At 43.7% G+C, this 23,992-nt stretch overlaps 1 protein-coding gene across 4 annotated transcripts; it reads right to left on the minus strand.

The window, feature by feature from the left end:
- Window positions 1–2,527: 2,527 nt before the first annotated feature.
- AIFM1 (apoptosis inducing factor mitochondria associated 1) lies at window positions 2,528–23,896 on the minus strand. Of its 4 annotated transcripts, none has more exons than XM_067304490.1 (17): window positions 23,769–23,896; window positions 19,946–20,073; window positions 17,789–17,882; window positions 16,788–16,817; window positions 15,501–15,613; window positions 15,244–15,374; window positions 14,383–14,473; window positions 13,495–13,579; window positions 12,800–12,876; window positions 11,616–11,724; window positions 10,797–10,904; window positions 9,641–9,729; window positions 9,420–9,560; window positions 8,715–8,857; window positions 5,707–5,831; window positions 3,972–4,168; window positions 2,528–2,757 (listed from the first exon to the last, which is right to left on the minus strand). In XM_067304490.1, the coding sequence occupies exons 1-17, from the start codon at window positions 23,857–23,859 to the stop codon at window positions 2,686–2,688; spliced, it is 1,824 nt and encodes a 607-aa protein (XP_067160591.1). In that variant the 5' UTR covers window positions 23,860–23,896; the 3' UTR covers window positions 2,528–2,685. The 4 variants fall into 4 exon arrangements, with proteins under 4 accessions (XP_067160591.1, XP_067160590.1, XP_067160592.1 ...); XM_067304489.1 differs by lacking the exon at window positions 19,946–20,073 and adding an exon at window positions 21,522–21,664; XM_067304491.1 differs by lacking the exon at window positions 19,946–20,073.
- Between the last annotated feature and the right edge of the window lie 96 nt (window positions 23,897–23,992).

Here is a 23,992-nt window from a genome sequence, read left to right on the forward strand (position 1 = left end):
AAGAGAAGGCGCAGGAGGATCTTACTGCTGCCTGCAACTACCTAACAGGAAACTGGAGAGAGGATGGAGACCCTTCCCAGAGGTGCCCAGGGACAGGACTAGAAACAGTTCCAATCAGAGATTAGGAAAAGTGTTTTCCTCATGGGTGGATCAAGCATTGGAGTAGGTGCCCAGAGAGGTTGTGGGATCTCCATCTTTGGAGATACTCAAACCTTAATGGGCCACAGCCCTGAGCTTGCTTTAAATGGACTTGCTTTGAGTAGGGGCTGGCATAGAAACCTCCAGAGGTCCCTTCCCACACAAATTATTCTATGATCTGGAATTAAGAAATACCTCCACCTCAGCCCCAAGCAGCTGCCTCACCGCCCACATCCAAGCAAGGGATCTACCTCCTCTGGGCTGAGGCATCCTGACTAATCAGCACCTATCCTTGTCTTGCAAACCCACCATCATCACTTGGGCAAGGAGTACCCACGGCAAATCCCTCCATGTCCACATTCAAGGGACGGAAGGAGGGCTGGAAACAACCTTCCACAACCTCCCTGGGGAACCTGTTCCAGTGTTCAACCACCCTCACAGTGAAGAAGTGGTTTTTTTGTGTTCAGATGAAATTTGTGTTTCAGTTTGTGCCCATTGCCTCTCCTCCTGTCACAAAGAGTCTGACCCCACCCTCTTGACACCTTCACATCAGATATTTATATGCACTGATAGGATTCCCCCATCACTTTCTCAGGCTGAGGAACAGCTGAAGCCTAAGCAGCACCATGTCTTCCCCTTCTCCTGTCCATGCTGGCAGACACCTCCATCCCAGGAGCAGGCCTCAGGATGGTGGTGCAGATTCATGTTGTGCCATCCATACTCAACTGCTGTGCCCAGCAGCCATACATAAAACACGTCAATTCTTCAGAATTCAGGTCTCAGCTGTCTTTGAGCCTTGTATCCTCAGTGTTTCCTTCCACCTGCTAAATGCTAGAGGTGCAAGGTGATGAGCCGCTCCAACAAACACCCTGACTGCCCTAGGCACACCAGCTGCTCTGCTACCCTGTCAGCATCCAGGGCTGTCCCACTACTGCCTGCCCAGGGACTGGCATAACACACAGGTTCAGACTGCAGGCATCTATCACACCTTGGTTTGTGCCAAGGACCATCTCAAATGTCACAAATGAGGCACAGTAATTTGGATTGTAGCTATCAACAAGTTTCAAACTTCTTCCAAAACTGTCCTCTCACCTGACAACCCACCACTCTCCTGCCCAGCAGCAGCACAGGCTCTGCCTGTTCCACCTTTTAGGCTCCTCACAGCTATAGGTAGGTCCCAAAGGAAGCGATCATGGGCTCATCAGTTAAGGAAGGTAACATACAGCCTTAAGAAGCAAACTAGAAGCCACAAAGCAGCGGGTAACTGCCCTCAACTCCAGAGTGCCTCCAGCCCAGAGTAGGCTCTGTTCAGCTCCAACAAATAAACACCAACTCCATTCCTCTGGAGTAAAGAGGTCCTACTCCACAACTACCTTTGGCTGGCCAGGACCAGATGTATTTACTTTGCCCACCACCATTAAGACAAGCCCCATCCCCAGGCATTGTTTGCTTGCCAGCAGGTTCACTCCTGAACATGCTGGGTGAATGCTTCTGTGCACACCAGTCCTGGCACTACAGGCAAGGCAGTGCAGATACAGTTCACCTTTGCAGAATATGCAGCCTCTCAGTTGTTTAAGGAGGAATAATTACAGAGCAGGCAACAAGCTCTCTCTGGTATACAGAACAAACAGATGGAGCACTCCTCCTGGTAGCAGTAACAGCCTACAGAGCCTCAACAGCATACCCTTCCCCTCACACACCAAAGGGATTGACCCATTTCTGGGTACACGGTGAAATGCTACCTCTCCGTGACTCCCACTCCACAGTGCAGCCTGTCTTTGCCTCCCTTTTACCAGGCATACAGAGTCAAGAGCTGTGGTGTTACAGAGAGCACCCAAATTCCCACACGGTACCAGGAATGCTGATAAGATGCTGCTGACAACATCACAGCTCTGGTGCACACACCCTTGGCCCAGCATCGCCACAGCAACTGGTTCTCCTCATTCACTCCAGCCTGTGCTCTCCAGAGCTGCATTAGTGCATCTCCTCCAGCGCTCTCATAATTTACTCTCTAATGTCCTGCCTTACCTCTCCTCATCCTTCCCATCCCCTCTACATCCCATCTTATACCAGTCACCAGGCTGGAGCAGGCACTTGGCTTCAAATGAAAGCTTCTGTGGGAGCCACTCTATCAGGTACTATTTCATCCAGTCAGGATATACTTTTCCTACATTAGCAGCACTTGCTGTCAAGAGCACAGCCCTCCATACAACTAGTCAGCAGGACTGCAGTTTACTGGCCTGGAAGTGCTGCAAGAAAACAGGCTGCAGCTCTGCAGGCTTCTCCATTGCTGATACAAGGGAAAAACTGACAGCACTGCCATCACACTGCACAGCATGCTGCCCTTTCAAAATGAACACTGCAAGGTGCAGAAAAAAAGGCATTTAACTTAGAAGAAACTGATTTTATTGGTGCAAATGTTAGAATTCTAGGTGACTGGAAATATTCACAAGTACTCAGAGCAAGTTCTTTGAGCCGACGGGGTGTAGACAGCCAGCAGCCCCCGCTGCCCCATTCACTCCTAGTGCAGCGATCCCATTCTGGAGTTTAGTCTTCATGGATGTTGAACAGCTTAGCTACTTCGTTGAGATCAGCATGCTCCTCCCCATCTTTGATGATCTGAAGGAAGGAAGGACGCATTAAATCCTGCACATACTACAAACAGCCTAGACTGCGAGACTTTTCACATGTTCTCCCAAACAATGCGCTGAATTTCTTGTACTCTCTCTGAAGCCCTCCTCATGATAACTCACCAACTTAGGCAGTCCATAACATGACCATAGTACTTACTACAGCCAAATTTATAGGGCAGTCTTAAATGTACCAGTAACTGGCTGTGAGAAAGGCTTGAGTTAAAACCAACTTTGCTGTCCCTGTAGGATTTGCTTCTGGTTGTCTGGGTTTCCCTTTACAGCTGGGGAGAAAAACACCTTCAAAGAATGATTCATCTCAACTCTGAGGCAAAGATGACAGCCACTCTCTTTGCATTGACTTGGAGGAGCCTGTGCAAGCGGCTTGCACAACTATCTTTTAGAGAGCAAGACTCAGTGGTCAAGGATCCCACACAGTACCTGGCTACTTGATTTAGAGGATGGGCTGCTAAGAAGAGGAAGGAAACAATCTGTTGTTCATGGGGACAGGACAAGTAACAGGCTTAAACAGCAGCATGAAAGCTTCAGATTAGATACCAACAGAAACTTCCAGCATTAAGAATAATTCATCTTGGGATAGATCCCCTAGGCAGAATGTGAAATCACTCTTACACTTTAAACTACTTCTGAAGTATTCTTCAAAGATGTTTAAAAAAAAAAAAAAAAGTGATACAAGTATAGCTAATCCCACCTTTGGGGAGGGAGACAGACAAAGTGTCTATTCAAGGCCCCTTCCAGCCCTGACTTTTATGGCTGTGCATCTAGGATGACACATATGTCTATGCATATGACTAATTTAGACACTTGTACATTAGACAAAGTAGCACAAAAATAGGACAATTCACTCTGATGCTCAGTCTCATGTGATTCTTGCCTGTACCTACTACAGGCCAGAAACTTCAGCTGTACAAAGGCAAGCCATGAGGCATAAGCCTGATGCAAGTTGTTCTGTGACACCTATGAACAAACAGCCAGAAAAGCACAAGGACATCTCCCATAATTCACTTGAGACATGGCTGCCATTGGATGTTGCACAGCTCTGCTCTAGAGCATCTGCGTTCATTTATTCTCACTTTAAATTGGTAGATTGATTTTTCCGCAAGTAAACATGCTCATGAATCCCTTATCTAAGCAAGCTGAATGCCACAACCCCACCCTTCAGCATACTAGTCCTGTACTGACCTTTCGAGCAATGGGCATCCTGTTGAAGATGTTCCATAACACAATTCCTACCACAACTTTATCCCTGAGGTAGAAAATGACACCTTTGCCATAATCTTCTCCTTGTTTTGGAACTTGAGGTGTTGGTGAAGAGCTTGAAGAAATGGCTACTTCTGAGGCTTCTGCTTCCGTTTCACTTTCTGATCTAATACCTGTTCCTAATGCAAAGATATGAGAGAGACTTGATTTCAAACACCCAGTGCAGAAGAAAACAGCAGCAAAACGATCTGCCTGTGGTGGTGGAAGATAGCTAGAAAGCAGACTTCTGTAAGAGACTGAGGTTTGATTTTGTGTTGACAGCAGTGTCACGCAGAATCACAGAACGGCTGAGATTGGAAGGGACCTCTAGAGATCATGTAGTCCAACTCCCTTGCTTAAGTAGGGTCACCTAGAACACGTTGCCCAGGACCCTGTCTGGAGGGTTTCTGAATATCTCCCAAGGATGGAGACTCCACAACATCTCTGGGCAACCTGTTCCAGTGCTCGGTCACCTTCACAGTTAAAAGGTGTTTCCTTATGTTCAGACAGAACTGCCCGTTGCCTCTCATCCTGTCACTGGGCACCACTGAAAAGAGTCTGACCCCATGCTCTTGACACTCTCCCTTCAGATATTAATATGCGTTGATAAGATCCCCCCTCAGTCTTCTCTTCCGCAGGCTGAACAGGCCCAGCTCTCTCAGCCTTTCCTCATATGAGAGGTGCTCCAGTCCCCTAACCATCTTAGTAGCCCTTCGCTGGACTCACTTCAGTATCTCCATGTCTTTCTTGTATTGGGGAGCCCAGAACTGGACATGCCACTCCAGATGTGGCCTCACAAAGGCTGAGTAGAAGGGAGGGATCACCTCCCTTGACCTGCTGGCAATGCTCTTTCCAATGCACCCCAGCATACCATTGGCCTTCTTGGCCACAAGGGCACATTGCTGGCTCATGGTCACCTTGTTGTCCACCAGGACTCCCAGGTCCTTCTCTGCAGAGCTGCTTTCCAGCAGGTCAGCCCCCAGCCTATACTGGTGCATGGGGTTATTGTCTCCCTAGATGCAAGACTCTGCACTTCCCTTTATCGAACTTCATGATGTTAAGGTGAGGTGAGATGCCTTGAATGTCTTGAGGGGAGGTGTATTGAACTCAATGAGGCATCCAGCATAAATAAGTTTCTATAACATGACAATGAAGAAATCCTAAGACCAAGTACACTTCTGATAATGCCCACCTTCCATTTAAGACCAATGCAAAACACAGAACAGTGTATATATATACACATATATATACATAAACACACACACACACTTTTTTTATATATATATATATATATATACACACAAATACATATATACATATATAAATGTATTATACAAACAAAATAAATATGCTTACACCTGTACAAAAGAGTTGGTGCAGAAATTAATCATTTAAGGGGTACTATCACTATGGAGGAAATTATGCTTCACTAGATTAAAAAAAAAAAAGTTTAATTTGGTAAATAAGTTACATGATAACTGATTGGGGAATGTCAGGTTTTAATCAAGTTTTAATATCAAAAACAGTCTCTGGAGCTTGGTCTAGAAGAGTGAGAAGTACATAGACTGCAGTTTCCTAGTGCTCTGCTACGAGACCAAAGTGACCCTGCAGTTACCTGTGAAATGCAGAACCCTTCATGCATGCAGACAGCTCCCAAGCAGGACTGTATCCCTCCTACCTGATTGCTCTGTTGCAGATTTTGGTGTGTCTTTTGCTGTTGCTTTAGCAAAGACTCCTACAGTAGGCAAACTACTGTCAACAAGGCCAATGGCTTCATACCCCACGTCAGGACCCAGATCGCTCCTAGGAATGAACAGGAAAACAAAATAAAACAAAACTCATTTGTAGTGTTAGTTTGACAAATGTAGGGCAACTTCAGCCCAAAATCTTTAATGACAGTGGTATGCAAAGACATGGCATACAGACTAAGTGACAGTACCTCTTCTGCATATATTAGTACGGAACTTTAAATCAAACCATAAGAACGTGTCTCCCTACAGGACAGCTCTAGTTGCCTCCAGAGTAGGAATTTTTATTTATATATGTATGTATGTATGTATGTATGTATGTATGTATATGTGTATATATACACAAATGAATAAACACATACATATTTGTATTAATAATAATAATATATAATGAACCATGTTATTAGTAATAATATACTATTATATGTTATTATATGATTGTATATATCATTAATATTATATCATATAATTAACATCATTAAACACCAAATAGTGTCAGCTTAGTTACACATGAGAGAGTCTCAGAGATACCAGGTCATGGACAAATGTTCTGGTCATAGAGAGTTGTGCATTCTCTGTGTCTTCCTTTGCAGAAATTTAGCAGACATGAATAGATCTAAATGTCAGGGAAGCAAAGACTGCCTCCTTCATGCCATGAATTTCTTCACCATCCTTAGGAGACTGTTCAGCTACCAGATGTTGGTGTCTCTTCAAAAATGCCTTGTAGTTTATTTTGCACCTGTACAAGGCAGGCCTACTCTTGCACTTTCAAGGTTTGTGTTGCCAAAGTAAGTAACCTGAAGTTACAAATCCACTCCCTGCAAGGATATATACACTCCAGCCTTTTTGAAACAGCAGTTTAATTCATTGCAAACAATATAAAGCAAGAGTTGGAAGTTGTTTCCAAGTAGGAAATCATTAAAGAACTCCAAATTACATAGCTAACAAATTACCTCAGGAGAACAGTGACAAAGTCAGAAATAAAAAAGTCTGTATTTCTTAAAATTAATCTCATGTCATTGTAATTCCCTGGGTGCACATGGATGATAGTGTCATTAAACAATCATACGCTCTTTCCTGTCTTGACTTACATCTCAGGCAGTGCCCTCAGGCACTGAAGCATATATTCAGTGTTTCTTCATCACCCTACTCAAAACATGGTTCCTACCTTATTTATCATAGCCATCCAAATCCTTTACACAGGAAATAGATATCCTCCTATAATATTTCTGTGCTGACCTAAGCATAGCACTGCAAAGATTCACCTAACTAGTAAGCTTATTTTCTCAACAGTCTGCCACTGGAACAAGGAATCAAGACACAGCAAGTCTAAGGCCATCAGTTTCAGAAGAAACCAGCCAGTGAACAAAAACTTAAAATACTTAAGGCCTACTCCTTTGGAGGGTGCTGGGCAGCTTCCAAAAACTGCATATATCTTGGCACTTCAGAAAGTTACATGCCTGATCTCAAGACTCAAATGCGAGCAGTGGGACACAATTAGAAGGCACTTGCAAAAATCTTTTACACTGCTTGCTTAATACCACATGATTTGGAGACAAAGCTAGGGCAGAAGCAAGTGTTCCTCCAGGACCAAATAAAAACATTTGACCAAACTTCTGGCACTGCTGACTTTGCAGCCCTGATAATTATTAAATATACATTTCAGAGACAGCATTTAAGAATGATTAAAGAAAATGGCACATTTCTTTAACACCTCCTTGTACTGGGCCTTGTTGGATATGAACTGGGGTGTTTACAGGAGTCAATGCAGTGGTTTGGGGTCCAGCAAATAAAATCAAAGGTGTTCTCAACCATGTTGAGGAAATGGACGCATCATACAAAACAGTCTGGCTATCTCTACATGTACACTGCTACCTTCCTGGCCAGAATCCTCAAACACACACTGGGCATACTGAGATGAATACCAGTAATATGCCAACTAACCAGATTAGGCACCCAGCAGTAAATAAGTCAGAGCTCAGGAGCGATTCTGAACATCCTGAAAAAATGTAAGAAGAGTTGCTGCTACTCGCCAGCTTTTTAGGACAGGAGGAGGAAGTCTCACTCGGTGAGGGCTGGCAAACCTCCAGAGTTAACACCTGCCAACAGAACACGAGACTTAACTCATGGTCCTCCAACTGTCTGCACCTATGTCACGGTCAGAGTAGCTTGAAGAAAAAACACAATTAAGATGGATACTTCTGTGTTCTTGTTTTGTGCAGAGGTTTAACAGTGAAGTGATAAACTTTTCTGGGTCCACAGTCCATGCAGTACAGATTGAGTGTTCAGATAAAGAATAGCAAGTCATAAATAACTATTTCTGTGGAGATTTTTTTCAGGAAAAGTAAAAACATCTTTTCCCATATTTAAACTCCTGCTAAATTTAAATTTCTGACCCCTCTTGAACTAACAGATTTTTTTTTAAAGGACTCTGAAAAAGCTGCCCATTTTCTCCATACCCCTCTCTGGAAATAAACAAGGATTTTTACAAACACTCCCAGTTGCAGCTCTTACTTGACACTAAAGCATCAGCTCAGCTAAACAGAAAAGGTGCAACACAATTGAAACCAAGGGATTGTGCTGCAGATCTTCAGACTATCATAACAAAAAGGTTGCTGCCAAATGCAACCTGTAAGTTAGCCTGCTTTGAGGAAGGGGCTGCTCTTTACTGCCACTTGCTTTGCTGAATGCGACATACTTGGGAAGAAACTGGGATTTGCAGGAAAGAAAAACATTTCCAAGACATCAGGGCAGAGCAGTGAATACTAAAGCTCAAATGTCTTCCTGTTCCCTGAGCTTCTGGGAACAAGAAGCCATAAAGGTATTTGCTGAAGTAGTTTCAGTACACTCAGGAAACAGAAACCTTACAAAGTGTATCTTATCATAGCTCCTGCAAATTGGCCAAATAAGAAATACCAAAAGAGGAAATCAGCATTACCAGAACATGGACTGATGCCAGTAGGGCTTTGCAGCTCCTGTCATGTTTTCTCCAGCTAGTCTTCCACTTACAACAGCATGATCGTGGTGCTCCACACGTCTCCTACCTAGCTTGATATCATAGAAGCAGGCTGCATCCCCTGCCTTAAAGAGAAATGCAATCAGTGAGGACTGAACATAGACACAGAAGGTTTGAATTAACACACAAAACATGAAAGGCACTGGGATGAGGAAAACAGAGTGGGAAAATGAACAGTCTTTCCTGACAACCCCTGCTTTTTCCCCCTGCCCAGGCTATGCAAGTCCCATACTCTCAGCATTTTTCACTGGTCTTCTGAAAACTAAGACAGTATCAGGTACATTTGTTCCAGAAGGATCAAAGTCTTGACTCCCACCAAAGGGATTCTTATGCAATAGAGCAATCTGTGCTATCTTTAGACTACCCCAACTCCTCTTAGACGGCATAAATACTCAAAAACGTGCACAGTTGTTACCACAGCAACAAACTGTGCTGTGGTGCATGAATGGGCTCCAAGGCTGCTAGCAGTATCTGCACTACAACTGCTCTCATTACTTGCTATTTTTTGCCCCCATTCACCTAACTGACATATACCAGCCCTCATAATTCTGTGTATTCGGATGTACATCAGCATAACAAGCAGACAGAGAACCTGCCTCTGAGAGTCTCTGTCTCAGAGATACTCACCACCCAGATATTGGAGCGTGCCTGCAACTCTGCATTCACCCTGAACCCTCCAAAGTCAGAGTCTACCTCCAGCCCAGCAGACTTCGCTAATTCCACATTAGGCTCGAGCCCTACTGCAGCCACAATGTGATCAGTCTCCACCTGTTTGGGAATTTATAATTATTATTTTAACTCTTTCAATGCCCCTGCAAACTCCACCCACTCCCTGCTTTTACATTTACCTTTCGGCCATCCTTCAGTTTAATCATCAGCCGATTGCCACAGACAGAGACAGACTTCACCACAGCATTAGGCATGACATTAACACCCTCTGGAAACAAACACAGGAAACATAACTGCTTGCTCAGGGGTAGACAGATTTCAGCTGAAGCAGGCGTCTGTGGTACAAATACAGATGTAGGCAAAGCAGTGGTCAGGCTAGGAACTATGGGAAAGACCACCTTATCTTTGCTGCCTGTGGCAACATAGTGTTGAGTAAAGCATAAAGAGAAAGAAACCCAGCTAATAAGTTAGAGCGAGCTATGTAAATGACACACAAAAGAACATGTCTCATATAATGACATGGTCAAATCCACAAGAACTCCCAAAGCAAGGTTCCTCAAGCACTAGGAATATCCAATTATCTGTCACAGCCAGACCCAGCAGTCCTACGAGGGAGCCTTCCAGAACCAAAAGAAAACTCACTCCCATCAAGTTACTGGGCCCTGCAGCCTGCAGCATCAGCTATAATCCCCCTCCCCCTATCCCCACTCCACTTACCAATGCACAGGAATGTATTCTGCACTAAATATAGCAAAGGGAAAAAAGGTATCTCAGACTTTACCAACTTTACGAGCTAAACACTACAGCAATTGGTTTTACAAAGGTGCGAGCACAAGGCATGGGGCTACACAATCCTCTCCAACTGACTCTAGGCTGATTGGATTAGGCTACAAGATGAAAAATTAGTTGAGGCTAGAGTAACTTAGAAGAAGAGGCCAGGCAGAAATTTTAGACAACTTTGGTTCCAGATTACAGGGGCTGTTAAAGTAGCTTGAGAGCTGTATGGCAGTAGGGATCGTTCTGCGTGTGGTCAGCCAGAGGAATAATCTCACCAGCATCACCATGCACATTTGGCTTGGCTTTCCCAGGGAAACTGCTAAGAAGCCAGAGATTCATGGCAACTTTGTGCAACCCAAACTGCCTAAGGACAAGTCTGAACTGTGACTAGTTCTGTTTTGCATGCGGGCCACCTTGCAAGGGACCCAGTTTTGGCTGAGACTCCGCTGACAAAACAAGCAGAGCTGTATTTCAAAAGAAATGGCTACAAGACAGCTGCTGCCCTAAACATCACAGCTCTGCCACTCGCAGAGAAGGAGGATTGAAGAGCAGCTTCACCTCTTCTGACTTTCTCTGTGGTCCAGCTGCTCAGATATTCAGGCAAAACCTTGCCCATATTGCCATTCTCAGGAAATAGCTGAATCACCTCCAGGCCTCTGGTTCGTGCTGAAAGGGAAGCAAAGAACAGGCTTCTTATATCATGGATGAAGAACAGCAGCACAGATTTCAGAACACAAGCAGATGCTTTAGTTTACTTTAGACAAGGAGCTTGAAATTTTTTTTCCAAAACTGGGCGTTCTAGCTCCCAGATTTTACATAAGAGTCACAAAGTGATTAGCCACTGTATCATATGCCTGCAAATTCTAGGCTAACACACAGTAGACTTGTATACAAAATGATTAGCATTTTGGAGAGAACTTCCCTTCTTGGAATTCTGCAGAAATTACCGGAAAGAACTATTCAAAAAGCTGTATGCACTTGAGAATAAATTTCCAATTGTTCATAGCCTCTTTGAAATACTAATTTCAGGGTGGCTTTAATATTGACAGAGCAAATATAACTTTCTCTACAGGGCAGAATGACTTTGCAACATGCACTGGCCTGCAGAGCTTCCAGAGAGCCCAACTTACAAAAACCTCTGGGGTCAGGTGCTGCTTGACAGCTAATGAGAGAGAAAATGGAAATCCAGATCAGGCCATATAGCCAACAAAAGGCATGTGTATTAAGGTTATTCCAGGCAAACCAGAAATCTGTGCAAAAACTCAGCAGTTGGGGAATGAAAAGGACGTTTATAATGTCAAGCTGTTCACATTCGATGTCTGTCGCTTCTGCCAAGGTGCCAGGCTGAAGGTAAGCTGTCTGTTGTACCATACTTACCTCTTCTTCCCAGAGCACAGGCCAGCTCACTGCCGAGAAAACCACCACCAATAATTGTGATGGACTTGACCTCTCTTGAAATCTTCTCCAGATTTTTGAAGTCCTCAATCTGAAAGAAGATTTATTCCCTTTTCAGATATACTTGGACAGCAATGGCAGCAGAAAATGTATTTCTCCAGTTTCTTCCTTTGAAACAGGAGCAACACTCTCCCCAACTTAAAAAGGGAAATGTGTTTCTCCTTCCTCCTGTTCTTCCTCTGGCTTCCTAGTGTCTGTGCAAGCTTCTTTACTTTCATTATTCAATTACTGCCTGAAGATGCAGACTTGCTTTGTCTTTTTGAACTAGGAAGATTTCAGGCAATCTCAGATTCCTGCATTTTCCCCTAACTGTCAAAAGCAAATTACCATGAAGTTACTAGACACAAATGTATTTAATTGTACTTCAAGGAGGCCACAGCTCATGTCACCTATCTTTCCCCTCCCACAGCTGAGCCAACCATCTCTACCTAGATCCTAGGGAAAGTTCAACACAGCAAGAACTTCCCATATGTCTTCCTTATTCTTGATTCATTCCCTGAACTTGACCAAGAAGGTTGCATGTCCATTCTAAACCCCATCATTTCAAGAAAAACTGAGACTGTCAACAAAAAGTATCTCTACAGTGAAAACCAAAAGTCCATTGACTAAATTCCATACCTTTCATTTATTTTCATCCTGTCTCAGGCTAAAGTCCAACCTCTTGCCCGTGCACTGCTGAACTGTGGCATACACTTATTCAGGAGTGGTGCCAAGCTAGGGCACTAAGCTAGCTTCCAGTGTCTGCTCATGGTCCTGAAGGCACACTCCACTTACAGTCCAAACTGACTTGCAGTTGTGGAAGAAGCTGGCAGAGTTTACATTTTTCTTGCTTTTAAAAGGCTCGGAAGATGCACTAAAGCCATACAGAAGGGAAACTAAAAATCACACACTATTGCAGCCCTGAGGCAATGGAGAAAGTGGTGTTGCACACTCCATCCTGTTCACCTGCCTGGAGAAAAGGAAGAAATAGGAAGTGCACTCCTGCTTATTGGCTGAAGGAAGCTGCTGCCAAGGACTCAAAGCAGAAGAGCTAACTAATTGAAAATTGTAATAGTGGTACTGATTTCTTCAAGCTCACCCCAGGACTAGCAGCACCTGAAAATTACCTTGCGGAACAGTGTCAGCCTTTGTTGTATATCTTTTCCTGCTCTTTCAATTGCAGGTAGATTCCTTGGGGAACCACCTGAGGATAGGAAGAGAGAGATTAATGATACCACTGGCAATGTCGCTGGCTATCCAGACAACGCAGGAGCTATCTTGCATCTGGACTGTGCTTGTCCAACTGTTAAAATATGCTCTATACCCTGTTGCTCTCTGGGTTTTTTACATGAAAAACTTTCTGTGAGATCACTGGATAACCCAGCAAGTCACTGTGGTGCACAAAATTTAATGTTATACCTTGCTCCACTGACTGGAGACACTAAGTTCCAATTTAACTGCAGTGAGCTGTGGCACTGCTAAGGCTCCATGCTGCAGCAGTGTTCTGCCCGGGCAAGACCTGGTTGTTCTCCTTGCCACTACTATAACCAGAATCTCAAGAGGCTGGGCTGTACAGGAGTTCCTTTATCTAGTTGATGGGGAAGTCCCCTTTTCCTCCTTCCCTGTGGGTTTTCATAGAGCAGAACTCTGAAGGTCCCAGAGAAACAGGTGAGGCAGGTGAAATATCCAACTGGCATGTTTGCCTGTGTGATTGTCCTTCATGTGACTGCTCTGCAAAAAGTTTCGCATGTATTGCAGAAGCTTCCTCATCAGGTAAATGCCACTAAAATCAAAGACAAAGAACAAATAGCAGAAAACTTACCAGTGGCAATTAGACATTTGTCATAGGATATCTGGGTACCATCATTGAGTTTCACTACATTGCCTCTAACATCCATATGCACAACCTGCAAAATAAAATAAGCAGGAGAGCTCACACTTCATGTACTGTAGGCCACTTCAGTTAAACTACACAAATTATTAAGCAGAGAAGCAAACTCGGAAGTAATGTTTTCCCACCTTTAAGTTATTGTGTATTTGGGGGGGGGGGAAGGAGGGAGGGAATGTGGATAGGAAGCAGGGAGAGGGAAAAGTCTGGTAGTAGGAATTCAGACAACTTCTCTTGGCAGCAATCATAGATCATGTTGATCTTTCCAGTATCTGACTCTAAGCAATGAGCTCAGACACCTAATGTAGTTCAGCAGTAAGAGGACTCACTGAAATCTTATTTTAGCAATATTTAGAAAACTGAGGAAGCAAACATATTAGAAGTCTCACCGTAAACTCCTTTTCACCTTCCTGCTGCTTCTGCGCAATGCTCTTGCTCATGTTAGAATCCACTACACAGATTATATATGACTCTCCTTACCTTACCCTCTGAATGACATATAGTCTAGCTCTCATTTATCTCAACCTTTCTCCTAGGCTCCACATATGGGTATGTCCCAAACCCAAACTCTAATCTTATCCTTCCCTCTTCTTCATCTTCCCTCAGATCACTGCTATTCCTGATAGCTTCTTCTACTTTCAAATTTTACCCATGCCTCCTTCTTGACCAGCTAGTGCTTCAAACACTTTGCCCAAATATTTTCATATTCTCCTCCTCAGCCAATCTTGCCATATCTACTACAGTTGTTTAGTTTCAGCGTAGATCATAGGCTCTACTTGAAGAACTATATGATGCTAGGACAACAACTAGTACTGTACCCACCTTCTTGCCACACAGAACTGCTACTCCACCATTTTCTACAAAAGGAAGATCGCGAGCAGGCACATAGAATGATGGAGGCTGGAAATATATACTGTAAGGGGAAAAAAAAACCTCTATTATCGAATGAGTTCCACTTTCTCTGTGATATTAGCCATTCAGCAATTACCACTTTTTTTTTTCCTTTTTAAACACACCATTAGGGTCTTCACACTGTTTAAGTTCAAGGGCTAAGATCAGTAACACTTTATTGTAAAAGTCACAAGAATCCAAACAAAGACCCTGGAGCTCTGTTTTGAACTGTGAGGCTGTATCCTCACCTTTACTATTAACTTATTTCACAGGATTTCAGCCAGTGATGCAGTATGTTTAAGGGAATTACAGCAAGATTTAAGTTGCATTTAGTACTATGCTAACTCTCATGTGTAAATTAACACTTGTCTTGACAGTAACCAGCACTGCCACATCTTTCAGTCTGCTTATTACTCAAATGATATGTTTGTAACATCCCAGCATGGTGAGCTAACATCTCCAGGAAGCCACACTCCATGCTGGAGTCCAAGAGACACCACAATGTAGTCTGTTGTTCCCGTGCAAAACGCAACACCCAGAAGTCCTGCACGCAGCATGCAATGCTCTGTTCCTTCCTTGATTAGCCTAGCTACAAGGCATAGACACAGGCAAACCCCATGGCTCTCTTTATAGGACAGGAACACAGAAATCTACTCAGTAACCCACCTGCACAGCACCCTTGGGACTTCAGATCCTTACCAGTGGCTCTCTCACAGGAACAGTTTGGTTATCCTAAACTTTTTTTTTACTAAACACTCCCCTTTCTCCTTGAGATCCACAAGTGACACATACCTCCTCTCTTTGCCATTCCATTGTTTGAATCGCAGGGTTTCTGTCACGTGTGGATCATCTGAAAACCACAGTTCTTTGGAAAGGGGTGGACGCATATAGGGCAGGGCAGGATCTTCAGACACAATCAGCACCTTTAATTGATCATGAAACACGTCAGCTGCACCAATGCCAAGCAAATGTCAAAACACACCACAAAAGCTCTGAAGCAAGCATGGTATTCAGCCATCCACACAGCTCTAGAACAGGGCATCTCTTACCCGGGCACCAGGGTCACGAGCCCGAATGGATCGGGCAGCAGCAAAAGCAGCAGTTCCTCCACCAATTAGCAGGAAAGGAACGTGAGATGGGACCTCAGGGCGAGCTCCTGGAGCTGCAGGTGACAGATTGGACAGTTTACTGCAAATACAGCAGGGAAAACTGCCCAAGCGCAAAGAACAGAGTATGTCATCAGCTGCCTTTCACGTACAGACTTTGGCAGACTGCCCTACAAATACCTTGTCCTCCCCTTTCCTTCCACCCCAAAATATTTCTTGAGAACCTGCTGCTTCTTCACTCAGAGCTAGCTCCTCGCATAAATCAGAGTCAAACCATCAGATTTCCACAGACGATTTTTTTAAAGTTAGATCTGCACAGACAAGCCTAAGAGCAATTGCAGAGTTTTGGAATACCCAGCAGCACAGCTTCCATCACATGGCTTTTGCTCATCTATTACAGATCCTCTTCTCTGTGGTTTAAGAAAGGAGGAATCAAAATGTTATACATAACAAGCTTGAAATACAACTGTTAGGACAGCCTGTTAACAGGTTTCAAGCCTTATTAGTTCTCACTGAACAGGTGCTACTTGTCTAGCAGACTTTCAAAAGCTTTATTTTATAAATCAATCTACTTATGCTGCTTATATTTACACAGCTGGATGAAGTGGTTGTAAAGTCAAAGACCCACAGAGCTCACATCTGGCATTCAACATGCAATTTCAGAAGCTTCAGATAAGATCAGGACATTCTCTAGAGAGTACACCCAGGAAGTCAAAAATATGTTTGGCCTCTACTCTGGCCAAACAATGCATTAGAGATTCAACATTCAGGTTTTACAGTAAGTGACATTTTGTTGAGTTAGCAAGAGTGACATACCCAAAAGATTATTCGGAACACCAGGATAAAAGACCTCATAGAGTTCTACATGACCTGGGTGTCATTTAAATTGGAGAAGAATGACAGGATTATTTGGAAAATACGAGCTGCCAAGTGTTTGACCTAGTTCAATCTCTTCTTTACCTTTGAGGACATGAATCAACTGTGAGCAAGACCAAAACTCTGCACTGGCCATTCAGTGAACAGTCTATATGAAAGTAAAGGAGATCTTAAAATCACTCCAACAATCCCAAGGTATATTTTTCTTTAATTATACTCCAAGAGACCAACTTTTGAGTTCCTACCAGAATGCATTTCCTCCCACATGCAGGTCCTGTTTCTAAGCAACATGCAGCTAAATTGAATCTAAGAATAAAACAGTCAAATATTACCATCAAGATAATTTCACCTCACCTGCTGTGCCTCGAGAGGCAGGGTCTGCATCTGAAACAGAAAAGATAGTGACTTAATTCAGTAAGGCACAAGCTAACAAGGATACATTTGGGAAACTACAGTTCAAGGCTGACTCAAGGAAACCATAGGATTAATGGGTTCTCCACTATAAAGAGGGAAAGCCTCCAGAAACAGACTTACCAAGACCTCTGCTTCAACATTTAACCTTCAGCTCTTTCTCCTCCAACCTCAATCTTGATATAAATGTTTTATCCCCTCCCCCAAACCAAAGCAATCAGTTTTCTGTCCTGTCTCCAGAATATTCTTTCTGTTGGTTCAATAAGACAGTGACATAATACACCCAGTCTTCCATGACCCAAAGCCACTCTCTTATTATGAAATATGATCCTCTGGCCCAATTGTCCAGACACTGCAGCTTGGGATCTCATGCATTAAGAGACATTCAGTAGGCAGCCTGTGGGCCACGTATAGCCTGCAACGCACCATCAAGAGCTGCACTAATTGTCCTGGTTCCTCTCTCCACACATCGCCCAAGCATGATATCCCTTGCTTGCTCATCCCCCATGCATGGAACAGGCAAGTGGCACAGCACAGAGGATTCTGCGCTGGCAGATCATGCTACCCCCTTGTAATCACAGTGTCTTCGTCAGATTGGGTAAGAGCAAATGCCCAAAGCAGGGCTAACTCTTTTCTCTTCTCCTTTTAGCACAGAAGGCTTAAATAGCAGAAAGGAGCCTCGAGAGACCACCTACATTATCATTATGATCATCTGTAAAATAGGGGTTTGTTTTAGATCAAGGAAAGCTAGCACCATCTTCTATGCTGGGAGGACATGGGAATTCACATACAACAGAATGCACTGAGAAGCAAAAATGCTCTGAAGGCACAGCTTATGCTGATCTGTGTTTTCACACGTGCTTTGTTCAGTTTGTTTCAGAGGTTCCAAGTTAGCAGCTTATGAAAAAAAGACCCAAACTTAAAACTAGTAGGTTAGTACCCACCGGAAGTAGCCGATTCATTTTCTTCGGATCGTGTAGTTATTGTAGTGACACGGCTAGTGAATCGCTCTTTGTTTTCTTTCAATGTTTTGTATACCTGGAAGCAGAAAAGGAGATACTTGCTTCGTATGTGTTACAGCATCGAGGCAGCATTCTACTTCTACCCCCCGATAGGCTTTTGTCTAACCTGCTTGCTCAGAAAAGCCAGTAAAAGTAGGTATACACAGCTACAAGAGGAACACACTCAGCAATGGATCTGCTCTATTTATGCTGTGATGAATCTCAGTTGTCTGGTTGCTTTCCATAAGCAAACAATAAAGATTTCTGCAGATGTTTGGTCTTTGGGCTAGAGACCTGTTTCAAGAGGAACCACGTGCAACAAAGGAAATGTAATCAAACTTCAAGGCTCTCTGCAAAGTTAGGCCATGGCAAACAGCATGACACAAGGCTGCAGAAAAGGAAAGCAAATTCAAGGCAAAAAGTGACTCCCAGCTTCAGAAACTTAGAGCAGCTGGACAGAACAAGTAAACAACCTCATTAACTTGCTTTAGGCTAGATGTTACATGCATGACGTTAGCAGTGGTAACATCACTAACATTAGCAGTGCTTTTAGGAAACGGAAGTGTGGCTGCTCTAAGTAATAGCCTTCAGCTGGAAGAGATTCCAGTGTCTAAATGGTCACTTTTTTTTTTTTTTTTTTTTGCTTTGTTTTCATTAAAGTCAGCCTAGAATACAAGTTTAGGTTGCCTATTCTGGGGATACAATTTAGAGACATATAAGAAGGAGACATCTTTTAGATCAACATGTTAACTTCCAAGAAAAATTTGTAATGTAGAGAAGCAAAAGATAATGAAGCACCTGAAAGCAGGTCACAGTAAGATATTTTCCCCTCAGTCAATAAAAGGGAAGCAAGCAAATTTTTAAGGCAACACTTAGCTGATAATCTAAGTCTTATATGCACTACATTTCTGATCAATGCAATGAAAGTTAAAAGGAAAAAACTATCAAGACAGTCTGAAATACAACTGTCTATCCAATTGCTGTATTTTGAATTGTGAAAGAGTATTAAAACCAGAATGTCTCCAGCATGAAATAAAAGCCTCCTAAATTTAAAGGCAAGACAGGTAATACTGCAGCTGATACCAAACCATTTATTGTTAGGTAACAAAGTGTTATGACATCCAAACTCTGTTCGAACAGAAGTTAATTCTTTTGAGGATTTGATATCTCTTTTACTCCCTATACATTTCAAATTTTACTGATCTCCAAGATTAGGTGTTTCATAACATCACAAAAAGGACAAAGTCTCAAATGAGAACTGAGGAACTTAATACAGGGCATGAAGAAGAGCAGAGGCAGACAAAAGCATATCGAGGGAATTGAAGCAACGTTAAAAGTACCAGAAACTGAGAACTCACCAGTGTTGAGAAGAATTAAGATAAAATATTTTTAAAACCTTTATGCTTAAACATATAAAACTCAAAGTTAACAAAACTACTGCTGCTTTTGCAAGAAGCAGAACCATGAATTTTTTAAAGCAAGTCTGAAGGGCAGCATACAGCAACTTAAATCCAATCACTTAGAAAAAATGGATACTATATACATGCAAAATGTCAAATCAAGTCTTCAGGATAAATTTTTCCAAAGGGACAATGACAAGTTCTTTCTAATAAGAAACAGATCTATGTACTTTGCTAGATAACAGAGTGCTGTTTTAATGCTCTTCTCTGAAGAGATCACAAACGTAGATAAGTATGTTGTCTTTTCTCTAGTATATTTAAATTTAGTTGATTATTTCCTTTCTTGTATGCCAAGATTACTGATGTCAGAATAGATATGTTAAGTAGTTTGTGCTTCTCTGCTGGTTAGAAAACAAAGATGGCCAGTTCTGCACAAGTTTTAGGGTTTGTTTCAGTTTTAGATATAGTGAATGTATAAAAGTTAATTCTAAAGGGATTCTTCCTGTTGAGAACTAGACTATTTAGGCAAATCAAATCTGCAAACTTAAATTATTTGACAATGTCCCTTTAAATTAAGTATCTGAGGCCACGGAGCACAGACAGTTTAGTTAGAGTAGGTGGCTAATTTGGTATTACATACAGGAAGGTACCCTCCACCCAATCACATAATAAAATAAACACATTTATTTAAGCATCTTACATAAGCTCCTGCCCCAGTGACTGTTCCTCCTACAATTAAGTAGAACAGTAGGTTGCTGCCAGCTTTCCCAGGAACACCTGAAGACGTTAGTGATCTAGAAGGGTATCTTAGATGATGACACTGCAGAACTGTAAGTGAAGACAGGCAATGAGAGAGAAGAGAGGGAAAGAGTACTGAGTATTATCAAGGACACATAATTAAACAGACCTTGGGAAAAGCAGAGTGCATTTTCAGTTACCTTGTTTGTCAAAAAACAAACAAACAAACAAAAAAATCCCCACCACTGCTACAGGCAGAAGCACATATACTTCTGTTTTAGCACTCAGATTATGAAGGCCTCTTACTATTTAAGCCATCTTTTGCATTCAAAATAAAAGATCTGGCTCAGATGTGGCATTTGCTTTCCAGTGCGGAGTGGAGGAGGGAGGTGGGAACATAAACTCTCTCAAAAGATCCAATTTCCTAAGTAACGTTTTCATTATAACTAATAACAAAGATTTTGCTTTATGCTGAGCCTTTCAGCAGCCAAGGAGTGACGTTAAAAATAACCTTTCAGACACAGGTCACACATGTCCATGGTTTCTGGCCCTTTCTTTAGATGTTTTACCATGGCCTTCTTGGCAGCTGCACAATCCTACAGATTTCAATGGACATCCACACAATTAAAGTGTGGTTCCACTTCCTAAGGAAGCTCTTCACACTGGGAAATCTCCTCCTGAATGACAGAATAATGCTTTCTCCTCTTTCAAGTCTGTAAATAATTTTAAAACATTTTCTTGACTAGTTTGCCTAGATCTATAGCTGCTGCAAGTCAGCAGGAGTTGGCAGATGGAAAAAGTATGGAAGGACAATAGGGCACAGTAAAGAATATTTAAAGGGACTATTAAGAGACTTTTCCTCCATGTACTGTTTTTGAAATGTTATTTAATTCCCAGGAGCCTTCTGCATGTGAAGAGTTTCATTAGGATAAAAACAGGACTTGGAGTTTTTGATGAACACAATCTTCTAAGAGAAAGAATTTCAAAACAGAAAGATTTGTAAGACATGTAAGTTTAGGACCTATCCACTTCTAGGTACTATCTTCTACTCTTGAGTTCACAGTCTGGAAACGTGATTTACTCTCTAAGTCTAGCCAAAAAGCTTTATTCTTTTAAAACTTTGAGTGGGACGTAAATGTATGTTCATCAATATTGGGTTTACAGAAGTTAAACATTGATGATCAGAGTTGAGATTTGGCAAACAATGGTTTGCTTTGGTATTAAAAGCATGAACCATCAAACTTGCCCTGAACTACATGCTACTATCATATACAAGACAACTGACAGAGCTGTGGTTAGTCATAGTATGTAAAAAAGAGCACCTTTATAGTAAAAAGCTAAAAGGTAACTGAAATTACAGTAGAAAGTGATCATAAGAAGTTAATTTCCAGCCAGGTTCAATTAGCTCCCCTTGAAGTTTTCCAAAGCAAGAAATAGCTACAGAGGTAAAAAGCTAAGTAAAATTAGCTGAAAGACAGCAATTGCTTAACAGGAGAGACATATTGCAGCTTCTTTCCATGAACTACCTTTCTACTTACATATGCACCCGCTCCTAATGTTGATAAGCCCACAATAAGGACAAAAACAGAACTATCGCCTTTGCCCCTGGGCACACCAGAGCTAGCCATTTGTCTGCTCATCTGTAGTTTTATGGGGACATTCCAGCGCTGCAACAAGTGGCCTAAGGAATACAATTTATTAGACAAAACAAAAAGAACTGTCAATACAAAGTTATGTTTTAAAAATCTAGAGATGAAGTCATTTCTAAGGCTAAAGGTAAATAAGCTACTTGTTTGAAAAGCCCAATACCACATCTGAGTAACTGTAGTGAATTATTCTCTGTCAAAACGAATGGCTCCAGGTCACATACTTGCGCCATACTGTTGTGGTTACCAAAAATATAAGCAAGGTCAAAAAGTAATTAAACAAATTAATAGCAGGAACATCTACTAAAATGCTATAAAGACTCTACTGCCAGCTGAGGAAGTTGTCACCCTCTCAGTGATGCAGATCACTGGGACAATATATCCGAGATGCATGCGTACTGTGTGTTTGCTGGGCTCTCTAGGCCTCTTCTGTCAGAGGCAGATACTGGTCTAGATACACTTTGCTCCAAAGTATATAAGCAGAGGTTACATAACCATGTTAGGATAAACAGTAGGTATGGTTACATGGCCAAAAAGTCCTTTTGCCAACATAGCTTGTCCAATGAGGTACCGAGTTAAATCACCAAAAGAAAGAAACTTCTGTCAACAGAAGAGGCATCCCAAAGGAAAAGGAGTAGCAAGGGTTGCCAGTTCTGATGAAGACAACTACCAGCAAACTTCTCAAGTAAAGCAGTTATCACACAGAGCACATCTACCTGAACAGCTGAACAACATTTTATTTTACTATGGTTTAATCACATACTCCAGCCTATCCAAATTAGGTATCTAAGTACAGTATCGCAACGATTCCTCTGAACATTGTGTTTACAACACAACTAGCCAGCTGAAGCCCGCCAAAGTGGTTGGACTGTTCTGCAGAACATGTTCCCATCTCATGCACAGAGCAACTTCTGCTGCCTCAATAATCAAGTGACATGCAAATTGCTAAACCCATGCAATCTCTTTGCCTGCCTAAATACATATATTTGTGAGTTCAAGCCACAGACAATTACAAGCACCCAAATGGAAACAAATACACTAAATAATTCCATCTAAAGTTATGGTTTCCTAAAAGACTGTTTGGGAGCTTAGCATTTGCACCTCTGCCACCTCTTGGCACACTCCAGCATGCTGCTAGCACAATAGGTCCAGCTAAAGAAGTCCCAACACCACATTATGTTTCATTCACGTAGCTTCCTTGATGTGGTTCACAGCACAACTGAACAGTCAGTTCTGCTGGCACAAATAAGGGGAGTGGACTCCTCTACGCTGATTTTACTGCCAAAATTGTTCCTGTGAAATCACCCCATAATTGAGTAGTGCCAAATGTCATTGAAACTTTGGTCTATATGCAGCTAACAAGAACTAAGATCCCCTAAACAAGTGGCAATTTTGGAAAATTATGATTATAAACCCCAATTTGTTTAACTGTACAAGGAACCATGGCTTGTTGCTGCTTTCAGACAAAGAAGTAGGGAAAACCGCATGCTTGCAGCGGGGGACAGGTCCACATGCAGCACGTTTAAGCCACGGAAGCGCCCGGCCTGGGCGCTGTGGTACCGGAGGCCGGCGCGCCTTCAACTGCCAACCAGACAAGTTCACGGAGGAGAAAGTTATGGTGGCGGCTGAAGAGAAACCGCCTCTTCCCGGTGAGGCCCCTGAGCCGCGGAGCCCGGGGAGGAACCGGTGCCAGTTGGCCCAGTCTGACCCCACCGGGGGCCCAGGGACGGGTAAGCGGGCCGGGACCGGACGCCTCGCGGGCAGGGACTGGCACGGCTCGCGGTTGCACGGCCGTGCTGTAACGAGCCGCCGCCCGCCGGGACGGCGAGACAAAGCCAGCCCGGCCACGCGGCGCCGGCCGAGCCCCGCCAGCCCCCGGCCCCGGGCCCTCCCTCCGCTGCGCCCGGCCCAGCACGGCCGGGGAAGGCCCCGCACCCGGCGAGCCGCCCGGCCCCGGTGAGTGTCCGGGGAGGGGGGGTGAGGGGGAGATCAGTCCGGCCCAGCCCGCCCGCCGCCGCTTTCACGGCTGTCCCGGCCCCGCCGCCCTGTAGCGGGCCCGGGCCCGCGGCCCTGGCCGGGCCCCGCTGTGGCCGCGACACGGGCCCCCGGCAGGCGGGGACGGGGACAGCCCCGACCCACCTGCGGCGGCGCGGCCCCGCGGCGCGGGGCTGAGGGAACGCAGCGCGCGCGCCAGGCTCCCGCCGGCGGCGGCCACGCGACAGCGGAACATGTCGCCGGTTCGCCTCGCGCTGCTCGCCCCGGGCCGGCCCGGCTCACCCCCGCCGCCCGCACGGCGCACGCGCCAACACTCGCCGCCTCGCTCCCATTGGCCGCCGCTGGCATACCCCTGCCCGCCCCGCCTT

Source organism: Apteryx mantelli, chromosome 13 (assembly GCF_036417845.1).
Source record: "Apteryx mantelli isolate bAptMan1 chromosome 13, bAptMan1.hap1, whole genome shotgun sequence".
Lineage (NCBI taxonomy): Eukaryota > Metazoa > Chordata > Aves > Apterygiformes > Apterygidae > Apteryx > Apteryx mantelli.